The 12,056-nt window shown below is 41.0% G+C and overlaps 1 protein-coding gene across 6 annotated transcripts in view; it reads left to right on the top strand.

The window, feature by feature from the left end:
* SPIDR (scaffold protein involved in DNA repair) overlaps window positions 1-12,056 on the top strand; it is a 401,999-nt gene that overhangs the window by 266,645 nt on the left and 123,298 nt on the right. For 5 of the 6 annotated variants that reach the window (XM_010351608.3, XM_010351611.3, XM_074386636.1 and 2 more), the window contains 2 exons: window positions 3,708-3,903; window positions 6,639-6,889. The exons of the other annotated variant lie outside the window; for it this stretch is intronic. In XM_010351608.3, the coding sequence (XP_010349910.3) occupies window positions 3,708-3,903; window positions 6,639-6,889 (447 nt within the window). The remainder of the gene's footprint in view (window positions 1-3,707; window positions 3,904-6,638; window positions 6,890-12,056) is intronic. 6 annotated transcript variants of the gene reach the window in all.

The following is a 12,056-nucleotide window of genomic DNA, read 5'->3' on the forward strand; positions in this document are numbered from 1 at the left end:
CTTTTAAATTTGTTTAGATATGTCTTATGGCCCATAATATGGTATCTCCTAGGATGCATTTTGTGGGCACCTGAAAAGTTATTTGGTGGAGTGTTCTGTAATGTCAGCTAGAACCTGTTTATTGATGGTTTTTTAAACCTAAAAGAGGTTTAGCTGGAGTTTTCCATACTCCAAAATCTGCTTCATGTGATATTAATATAGCACCCCCACTATATTTTAATCAATGTTTACATGATGTATCTTTACCCATTTTTTATTTTTATCCTACTCGTATTTCTATATTTCAAGTTCGTTTCTTGTAGACAGCATATAGATGGATCATAAATTTACTCTGCCAATCTCTTGTCTTCTGATTGGTTGATTTAGACCATTTATATTCAATGTAATTATCGATATATTAGGACTTAAGTGTACCTTTTTACTTTTTGTTTTCTTTGTTCTCTGATTTTATTGGTTTTGTTTTTTCTGTTTCATATGGGTTTCTTGTACATTAAATTTTTTAGAATTTTATTTGTAATGTTTTGGTGTGTATCTCTTTTTATAGATATTTTAATGCATGCTCTGGATATTACATATATGTAACTTAGCACAGTCTACTGGATTTTACCAGTTTCTGTGAATTATAGAAACCTTATCCCTTTATATTCCCTTTCCCTCCTCATTTATGATTATCTTTAATGTTTTCTCTGCATACATTTAGAACTACCTCAGACAGTGTTATATTTTTTATTATAATAAAAATTTGGAACACTCAGGAGGAATAGGAAAGTGTATCGTATTTACTCGTGTTATTTTATCTATAGCCTTCTATTTTTTTCTTCCCGCAGGTCCTTGGTTCCATCTGGGTTTTTTTCCTAAGTCTATTTTCCCTTTATTATTAATACTGGGTAATTTTTTGCTATTTTTGTCTTGGAGTTTATCGATTCTGTTATCTTTCTCTTCCCTTCTGCTGTTGAAACTATTCACTGAGTTTTTTATTTTCACTATTTTTTCAGTTCTGAAAATTCCATTTTTAAGAAATATTTATTGTTACTTTTTGCTGAGACTTTGTTTTTTTCATTTGTCTCAAGTACATCGAGATTGCTTATTAATGCATTTTAAAATGGCTGCTTTAGAATGTTTGCCAGATGATTCTAACATTTATGTTTTCTCAGCATTTATTGTCTTTATTCATTCAAGTTGAGATTTTTCATGATTCTTGGTATAACAAGTGATTTTGATAGAAACATGGACATCTGGAGTATTGTATTTCAAGACTCTGGATCTTATTTAAACCTCTTTTAGGTAGCTTCATCTGATACTGCTCCAGTAGGAAAAAGTGAGGAGTGGAGTGGGGTTGTTACTGCCAGGTGGAGAGGGAAGTCCAGGTTCCTCAGTTGACACTTCAGAGAGGGACAGTTTCCTTGCTCCTGAAGCTCCCTGCTAAGCCTCTGCTGGCAGACATCACAGCCATTCCTCACATGCCTTCTGTTGACAACACTGGAAGGGTAGGAGGGTAGAGGGTAGAAATCCTGATTCTCTGCCACACTTCCTCTGGTAACACCCTAGAGAGGCAGGGAAGTGTGCTTGGTTACTACTTTCAAGTGAAGGTGAAGTCTAGGCCCCCAGGTAGTCTCTCCACTGTCACAACGAGGGGGATAATTATTGCAGGCCCGTGGGGGATGATTCTCAGCTTCGCCAGGCGTGGTGGCTCACGCCTGTAATCCCAGCACTTTGGGAGGCCAAGGCAGCAGATCACCTGAGGTCAGGAGTTCAAGACCAGCCTGGCCAACATGGTGAAATCCCGTCTCTACAAAAATAAAAAAATTAGCTGGGCATGATGGTGGGTGCCTGTAGTCCCGGCTACTCGGGAGGCTGAGGTGGGAGAATCGCTTGAACCCTGGAGGCAGAGGTTGCAGTGAGCTGAGATCGTGCCATTGCACTTACTCCAGCCTGAGCGACAGAGGAAGATTCCGTGTCAAAAAAAAAAAAAAAGAAAGAAAAGGATGTCAGCTCCTTAGCCCACCTTCTCTCATACGCCAGCTGGAGTACTAGGGGCCTCATTACAGCCCAGTGAGGGGGAGTCCGGGTCCTCACTTGGCCTGTGCTAGCATGCATGGGGACAAGTCACAGGTTTTCCACAATGTTTACCTAGGGTTGAGCAGTTACCATCTAAGAGTTTTCTGCCTTCCTAGCCTGCCTCTTCCTTGGTCCTTGGTTAAAGAGAGTCGGCTCTGGTAGGGCTTTTTTGTCAGCATCTGTTGCTGTTTCCGGGTTGCTGGCTCCTTCAACTCAAAGCCTGAGATACAAGAGGCAAAAAGAAAACTCAGGGCCAGGCACAGTGGCTCACACCTGTAGTCCTAGCCCTGTGGGTGGATCACTTGAGGTCAGGAGTTTGAGACTAACCTGGCCAGCATGGCAAAACACTGTCTCTACTAAAAAAATACAAAAATTAACCGAGCGTGGTGATGCATGCCTGTTATTCCAGCTACTCAGGAGGCTGAGGTATGAGAATTGTTTGAACCAGGGAGGCAGAAGTTTCAGTGAGCTGAGACCACGCCACTGCACTCCAGCCTGGGCAACAGAGCGAGACCCTGTCTCAAAAAAAGAAAAAATCCAGGAATTTGCCACTGTGTCATTCCTAAGGTCCTGAGGTCTCTAGGTTTTTAGCCTGTCTGGCTCCACTCCACTTCTCAGTGTCTTCTTAGGTTTACTTCACATATATTGTCAAGCATTTTAGTTGTACTTAATGAGAGGAATGGGGAAAAGTGTGGTACACCATCCTCCCAGAATCAGAAGTCACAAATTTTTCTTTCTTTCTTTCTTTTTTTTTTTTTTTTTTTTGAGACAGAGTCTCACTGTGTCACACAGGCTGAAATGCAGTGACATGATTTCGGCTCACTGTAACCTCCACCTCCCGGGTTCAAGCAATTCTGCCTCAGCCTCCCAAGTAGCTGGGACTACAGGCACACACCACCGTGCCAAGCCAACTTTTGTATTTTTAGTAGAGACAGGATTTCACCATGTTAGCCAGAGTGGTCTCCATCTCTTGACTTCGTGATCTACCCACCTTGGCCTCCTAAAGTGCTGGGATTGCAAGTGTGAACCACCACTCCCCGCCCCTAATTTTTCTTAATGTTAAGCAGTACCCTTTATAAGGAATAGGCATTAAAGTGTTTTCTCCTGTCCAAGGACTGAGAAGAACCAGGAGAATTTTGTCTGCTCTATTTCCTGACTCCTTTTCTATTAATACTCAAATGTGAGGCATTGAGCAACTATAGTCAGTTTGATAGCAAAGGCAGATGCTCCTTTGGCATTTAATGGTATGTTCTTTGAAAGATTAGAGCTGTCGAAATGTCTGAAATTTTTATTTGTACATTTTATTTCATTGTTTGGGCACTTTTTTGAGGCTGTTGACAGTCTTTGTTCATCCTCTGTATTTCCCCCCGAGGAGTCTTGAAGCCATACTAGGAGGGCACAAGGGAGCGCAAGCCCAAGGACTTAGGCTTCCTCCATCCCTTCCTGACACAGGGCTCTCACTAGAACAGTGAGGTCAGACTCACTGGCGGTCATGGTGGAGCGTGAAGGACAGCTGTCCTTCTGTGGGCGGGCTTGGCTCTAGCTGTCCATAGCAGGCGAGTCATTGCTCTTTGCATTCCTGATTTAGCAACAATATGAGGGGACTCCAGTATTGTAAAGAAACTGTTGCATGTCTTACTCTTTTCCAGGCAAAAACTAATTATTCCAAATGGAAGTTGCCCTGTTATTCTGAATACTTATTTTTGTGAGAAAGTTGTTGCCAAAGAAGATACAGAAAAAACTTGTGAAGTGTACTGTCCGGACATACCCCTTCCAAGAAGAAGCATCTCTTTGGCCCAGATGTTTGTAGTTAAGGGTCTAACAAATAATTCACCCGAAATTCAGGTAAACTCTGATTGGCTTAAAGGTTTTATGCTTATAATAATATTAGCAACTGGGTTTGGAAGAGCTTTAGTATGAGTAAAGATGTTCACCTTTTGTCCCCTCCAAAAAACCCACCACAAGTATATATGCTGGAGAAACTTACTGTTATGCCTGAGTATATTATAGTTCAGTTTAGCATTGAGTGGTGCTCTTTTTACAGTATTTCATGTTTCTAATTGTATATCTTTAATCTTTATTCTAATATATTAAAATAGAGTCATGCATCACTTAACAACAGGAATACGTTCTGAGAGTTGTCATTAGGTGATTTCGTCATTTTGTGACCATCATGGAGTACACTTAACAAACCTAGATGGTCCAGCCCACTACACAACTAGGCTATATGGTATGGCTGATTGTTCCTAGGCTACAAACCTGCACAGCATGTTACTATGCTGAATACTGCAGGTAATTGTAACACAATGGTAAGTACTTGTGTATGTAAACATACCTAAACATAGAAAAAGGAGAGTGAAAATACAGTCTAAAAGATAAAAAATGGTACACCTGTATAGGGCATTTATTATAAATAGAGCCCGTGGGACTGGTAGTTGCTCTGAGTGAGTCAGTGAGTGAGTGGGAGTGAGTGTGAAGGCCTCAGACACTACTGTACACTAATGTAGACTTTATAAACACTGAGCATTTACACTACACTAAATTTAAAATTTTTTTCTCTTCAGTAGTAAGTTAACCTTGACTTACTGTAACTTTCTAACTTTATAAACTTTATATTTTATATTCACTTTTTTATTCTTTTATAGCAACACTTAGCTTACAACACAGATACATTGTACAGCTGTACAAAACTATTTTTTCTATTTTTAATTTTTTAAATATACTTTTAAAACTTTTTTGTTGTAAACTAAAACACACACATTAGCCTAGGCCTTCACAGGGTCAGGACCGTCAGTAGCACCGTCTTCCACCTCCATATCTTGTCCCACTGGAATGTGTTGAAGGATAATAACATGCATGAAGCTGTCATCTCCTTGGATAACTATGCCTTCTTCTGGATACCTCCTGAAGGACCTGCCTGAGGATGTTTTACAGATAACTGGTTTTTTAACAAGTGGAATACTCTAAAATAACAATAAAAAATATAGTACAGTAAATACATAAACCAGTAATGTTGTTTATTATTATCAAATATTAGGCACTATACATAACAGGATGTGCTAGACTTTTATGCAGCTAGCAGCACACTGCTTCTGTTTACACCAGCATCACCAGAAACTTGAATACATCACTAGGAAACAGGAATTTTTCAGCTCCATCATAGTCTTTTGAGACCACTGTTATACATGCTGTCCATTTTTGACAGAAGCATCATTATACAGTGCATGCTGGTATTTAACAACGTTCATTTTCTCCGTTCTTATAATTGTCTGAGAATTTTTTTAAGCCCTCTTTTGTTTATTTAAAAACTCACATTTTTCTTTTCCACAATATCTATTATCCCTTGGGATAAAAAGAACTGTGTAAGCTTGAGATTATATGCTGGAGTTGTTTTTTGGAATTGTATTGGTCCTAAGCCATGGTCGTGTACTGGCATGAATTTAGGGAACCACTAAAATACACTAGCTGTGGGCATGAATGGCCCCTGGGACCACCCTAAGCTCTGAATGTTCGTGTGGCTCCCAGTGCACTGGCCTCAAGTTCTCTGGGTTATATAAATTGTCACTGAACAGAATGCTTTGTGAGGCTGACAGAACAAGGGAGGAGGAATATGAAAGAAAAGTAGACAAACTTTCAGGCTGTTTATACCAGCTGATCAAGCAGAATCTCTTTTAATTATCAAAAGAAGTATCTAGAGAGGATAATGTGAAAAGGAGGACTCTCAAATCAATTTAATTGTAACAGATTAAAAATATGTCTCAAAGCACATTACTGTTTTAACATACAGTTTTTAAACAGCTATGTAATATTAATCCCATGAGATACCTTTTTGTATCTTGACAGTGATAATGAAGCTACATGTAGCATAATGATTAAATGTGTGGACTTCGGAACCAGATGACGTGGTTCAAATCTTTCCTCAGCCACTTCCTGCTAGGTCACCTTGGGCAAGATGTGTGGTCTCTGTGTCTCAGTTTTCTTATCTGTAAAATGGAGGTAGTGATATTATCTGTCTCCTTGGGTGGTTGTGTGAGGATAAGCATGTTTAATACGCAAATTTAAAAGCCTAGAATATGGAAAGCACTCTAGAAGTGTTGTTTTATTATGACAGCTGATATTACATAAGGGGTTGTTGAGAGAATATATAAGCATGTAAAATGCTTAGCCTAGGAGATTGCACATACAAGCATTTAATAAAATGAAGCATTTGTATTTATTCCTAGTCACTGTTTTATCTTCATTTTTAGTTTGTTCTGTTGTAATTTCTTGAATTATCATGAATTATTTTATTAGCAGAACTTTCTGTGTGTTTTCAAAGACCTGCCTGGTGTAGCAAACATCCTACTGTGGTCCTTGTTCTTTCACTCACCTTCAGCTTGCAGTCCTAGCCACCTGGCAGGACTAGAGACCCATGCCACAGGTTCCTTTATTTTCATCTTCATCATCACTTCAGTGTAGTGCAGATCCATTGTGGGAGCTGCTTAAGAATGTCATTATTTGATGTGCAGCATGCTACTTGTTGTTAGTCACACTGAAACTTTGTGAGTTTGAAACTGTTCCCCTTTGTATGTCTTGGCCAGGTTATATGTAGTGATATAGCCACCACGGTGACAGCCTGGACCCACGGGCATAAAGAAGCAAAACAACATATCCCAATTGGTGTTCCCCTGCGGGATTCTCTCTTGGACATGGTGGAAAGCCAGGGAGCTGCCTCCTGGTCAGGAGCTGGGATCCGAGTTGTGGTGCAAAGAGTGTACTCTCTTCCCAGCAGAGACAGCACCAGGGGTCAGCAGGGGCCCAGCTCAGGACACACAGAGTCAACTGGAACTCGGTGAGTGCCAAGATGCCGGTAGGGGGTGGGGAGGAACAGCCACTTAGACAGAGTGCCCCAGGAAGTGGAGACTCTTCCCAGAGCACCTTCTTAGCTGCATTCACCATATACATGGGCTGTTTTTGTTTTTCCTTGCATCAAAATTTGGGATACATAGTATGACAAAGGATTTTATCTATCTACTTAATTTTTTTTTTTTTTTTTTTGAGACAGAGTTTCGCTCTTGTTACCCAGGCTGGAGTGCAATGGCGCGATCTCGGCTCACCGCAACCTCCGCCTCCTGGGTTCAGGCAATTCTCCTGCCTCAGCCTCCCGAGTAGCTGGGATTACAGGCACGTGCCACCATGCCCAGCTAATTTGTTGTATTTTTAGTAGAGACGGGGTTTCACTATGTTGACCGGGATGGTCTCGATCTCTCGACCTCGTGATCCACCCGCCTCGGCCTCCCAAAGTGCTGGGATTACAGGCTTGAGCCACCGCGCCCGGCCTATCTACTTAATTTTAAAGCCCTATTAAAAATTAAACTTGCTGCATTTTCATTTACCTTTAATGGTCCATATTCTTGAAAGTAATAACATACAAGAAATATTGATATTGTTCTGGAAAAGCCAAGACATGTGGTTGTCATACCTCAAAAGACCCAGTTTTATATGTCTTGAAAATCAGAGTAAATAATAGCAATTGGTAAACCTGTGGCTTTCAGAGAGTACTGTATCAACCGTCTGCACTGCCTACTAGAACTTCCTGCAGTGATGTAAATGTTGTCTGTCTGCACCATCCAATGCAGTAAGTGCAGACAGATGTAGTAGAAGTGATGTCTCTGCTCAGATTTAGCCCCTTCTTGGTGTTGGTTTTTACAGATAGCTATAGATGCATGATTCACAGAGAGGTTTGTTTTTGTTTACATTCAGAGCCTTGGCATAGCCTTTTTTGTTTTTTGCAACCTCCGCCTCTGGGATTCAAGAGATTCTCGTGCCTCGCCTTCCCAAGTAGCTGGGATTACCAACATGCACCATGCCTGGCTGATTTTGTATTTTTAGTAGACACAAGGTTTTGCTATGTTGGCCACACTGGTCTCAAACTCCTGGCCTCAAGTGATCAACCTGCCTCGACCTCCCAAAGTGCTGGGATTACAGGCATGAGCCACTACACCCAGTCTGGCATAGCATTTTGAAGTTATCTCTAGCAATGTTAATTGTCTTCAAAGAAGTAAGATAGATTTGCAGCAGAATAGAAACTAAAAGTATAGATGTCACTTCATCACTTTTTTTAACTGTTAATAAGAAAACACATAGTGAAGAAACAGTAATTAACCATCATCCTGGCCGGGCATGGTTGTTTACACCTGTAATCCCAGCACTGTGGGAGTTGTTCTAGACAGGTAGGTCACTTCAGCCCGGGAATATTAGACAAGCCTAGGCAAAATGGCAAGACTCCTTCTCTAACATAAAGATAAAGGCAATCATTCTAATGTTACACTGCCTTCTGATGCCAGAGAGAGAAACAGGATACACTCCTGTGTGATTATGCATCATCTTCAAGTGAAGGCACTTTATTTGAAAATACTATGAATTTCAGAAAGTCTCTTTGAGGTCTAGAGTGGGAGAATGTTTCTTTTGGAGTTACAGAAAAAACAAATGATTCTTTTTTTGGAATTTGTATGTTTATGAAATCCATTAAGTCAGTTTTAAGGTCTTTACCATGACTTGTAGATGTAGACCAGTCTTATACTCTTTGCCCTAAATCTGTGGTAAATTTATATAGACTTTTCCAAGATAGCTATACATCAGACATAGGTTTTTGTTTTGTGGTTTTGTTTTGCTTGGCTTTTTTAATGACACATATTTAGTGTTAGGTTTTGAAGGAGGGAATACTAGTTACCTTGGCAGTGAGGAACTTGGTAGAGCTTCTTCATCTCAGGACACAGAACACACACTCCAAGGGGACAAGGACACAGAGATAATGAGGGACTGAGTCACCCTGATGAGAAGGAACAATGAAACTGACAGTGCAGTTGCTTCCTATGACTAATCACAACCAATGCACGTTGTGAAGGCTGTCTCTCTAGGTCCTTCAGTGGCACTTAACTTTACTTGTTGAGCAAAGAGAGAAAAATTAGAAGCCAAAATATGGTGAATTGCTATCAGTGTGAATGGCATTGTGAATGCTTTGGAGTTGTACTTTGGAATACATGTGGTGACATATCCAATGAGAATATGCTTGTAGTAGGGTGAAAGGAGGCCAGGCGTGAATCTCAAAAACAAGAAAACAATATCCAGTTATTCAGAGGTATCGAATATGCATTCTGTGTGATGCATTTTTTGTAGCACATCTGAGATTGCACAGCACCGAGGCTAGATGGTATTATTCCCATTTTGCAGATGAAACTGAGCCTCAAGGAGAATCTCACTGCTGACAGTTAATACAGGTAGATACAAAGAAAAATGTAATGGGATATAGAATCCCACGTGGCATGGTTGTAGAGTGTTAGAATTTAAAAGAAAAGGGATAAAATTGAGTTAGAACCAAGCCATGTTTAGATTAAGGCTGACCCAGGATCAAGTTGTCCAGGGCAGAAGAAGTGCCAGGTGCCTTGTCCTGGGTATACTTGGTTGGACTGTGTACAAAAATGAACTTTTGAACTAAGGGCCATAGTGTTGGCCTTGAGTTTGAGGACAGAGCTACTGAGATGTCTTTTGGGTACAAGATCTGATCATTAATATTTTCTAGATTCTTTTGCTGTGATAATGATCAGGCTCTCTAGTTTACATATCAAATTAATATAGAAGTAAAATTGTACTTTATTCATCCCTAATTCTTTGCTAATATATTTAGAAAGAAAAACTTAGAGAATGTATCTGCCTTTGAGACACATTTAGTAGTATGCATTCTAAGGCAGTTTTTTATACATGTACATGTAACACAAAGATCACTAGAAGATGTGGATGTGTGGCCTGGAAGATTTTCTACCTGTGATTTCTGCCTTCAGGTTCCTGATCATAGATGACACATGTAATGCTCTGTGGGTCCCACAGGATAGACAAAGTCTGTTAGCTAATACAGACTTATCAACACAGCACACACAGAAGAAGGAAAATTGCATAAGCAATGACCCCTTCCAAGTAAAGGCAGCGCTAAGTCTGGTTTCCTTATTTTTTGAAATGGCTTTTCTTAAGCTCTTGTCATTATCTGCTCTACCCCAGAGATCATTCAAATGATCATTGAACCTAAAAACAACCTTGATCACTGTGTGTTTTCTGTGAAGTCCAGATATTACCATGTCAGAAGAAATTAAGCCTGGGTGAAAAGAAACCACAATGTCTTATGGCAGATTTGTTTGCCCCAGTGGTTCCCCTTCCCCACCCAGCCCAGGTCAGGTGGTTGCTGATGAAACCCTGCAATAAATTTCTGTCTCGGCTGACTTCGCACCTTGATCGTAGGTGTCAGCCTCAGTCTGTTCCCAGTGCTCGGGCAGTGTCATTTTTCTGGTATCAGTAACAGCTTATCTTCTGATGGCTGACAGCTCAATTAGTGCCCACTTTGAAATTAAAAGAAATGTTTTGAAGCAGCTAGTCCTGTTCAGGATCAGATAGAATCTAGCAAAAGGTTCCTGTCCTCTGCACTGTGAAACATCAGAAATAGTCTTTACATTTCAGAAATACAATATGTAAGAGTACCCTGTCCATTGTTCTTCTGGATGACTTCCTTTAACTCGAGCTATTAATGAAAACATTTCTATGAGGTTTCTCAAGGTGTTGTAGGTCAGAGTAATCCCAGCACTTTGGGAGGCTGAGGCAGGCGGATCACGAGGTCAAGAGATCGAGACCATCCTGGTCAACATGGTGAAACCCCGTCTCTACTAAAAATACAAAAAATCAGCGGGGCATGGTAGCGGGTGCCTGTAATCCCAGCTACTCAGGAGGCTTTGGCTATCAGGGGTTTGGGGAGATGGGCACATGGGGGAGGGCCTGCTGTAGTCCAAGTCAGAGAGGACTGGTGGGTTCCTGAGTCTCCTGTGGCCCTGTCAGAGCTGGAGAAGAGGGTCCGTGTTCTAGATATGTGTGATGGCTTGATAATGGAGTGGTTGGGGGAGGAATAAAGTAGAAGGAAATGTTCACACAGTGAGCCTCAGCTTGAGGTGTTTAGTGGAAGGATGGTCCCATTTGCCAAGATGAGAAAAACGAGAGTGAAAAGCTTTCTTGAAAATGCAGCCTAGGCCTACTAAGTTTGAGATTCCTGTGAGACATTCAAGAAGAGATGTCCTGTGAGAAAGCTGGACATACAAACACAGGGTTTTAGATTGGACATTAATGTTTGTAGGCTCTCAGCCTACGTCTGGTCAATATTTTTCTTTGTATGTACATTCATTTTGTTTGTGGATGTCAACCCATTATGTTTGTCCATGGTGCCAAGCTCCAAAGGCACTAGTGGGTGTGGGTACCAGGCAGCAGTGTCCTGGCAGAGCCAAGTCTATAGCCAGGGCTGTAGAAGAGGTCACTTTAGGGAAATAGTAGAGACAGAGTAAAGAGGAAATGCAGGCGCCGAGCTCCAGGGTCCTCTTGCATTTCTGCTACTAAGTATACAGCTAATAAAAATAAAAACTTATGTACACACACACACACACACACACAAAGAGGAGACAGAGGAGGCTGGACTGGTGAAGCAAGCGCTCAGGATGGCGCTTCCATGTGGGAGGGAACCCATAGTACTGCAAAGTCTAATAAAGTGAGCACTGAAAACCTGGGCCCCGGATTTGGGAGGAGTTGCTGGGTCACTTTATGAGCAGGAGGTGTAGGGAGCGGTGAGCACAGAAGCTCACCTAGCAGACTAGAGTGGGTGGGAGGCCAGAGGAGGAAGAATCTTGGATAACAAATATTTTGTTAATGCATCAGGGGATGACAGTGTCCGAATTTAAATAGAACAACAGAGCCGCAATAAGGGCATTCTATCTCTTGTTTCCTAACGTACATATAGGTACTATTTTTCTTTTAAAAATGCATAGAGGTTGGTGGTTTACTGGAAAGAACAAGAAGTCTGGAATCAGACTGCTGTGGGTTCACTGATGATGGGACATTTAGCAAGAAGACTGGGGCAAATTATGTTTCCTTGTCTGTGAAATTGGCATTATAATACTTACTGTAATCCAGACTGGTGGTGAGGACTAATT

The sequence above is a fragment of the Saimiri boliviensis genome, chromosome 15 (assembly GCF_048565385.1).
Source record: "Saimiri boliviensis isolate mSaiBol1 chromosome 15, mSaiBol1.pri, whole genome shotgun sequence".
NCBI classification, from domain to species: domain Eukaryota; kingdom Metazoa; phylum Chordata; class Mammalia; order Primates; family Cebidae; genus Saimiri; species Saimiri boliviensis.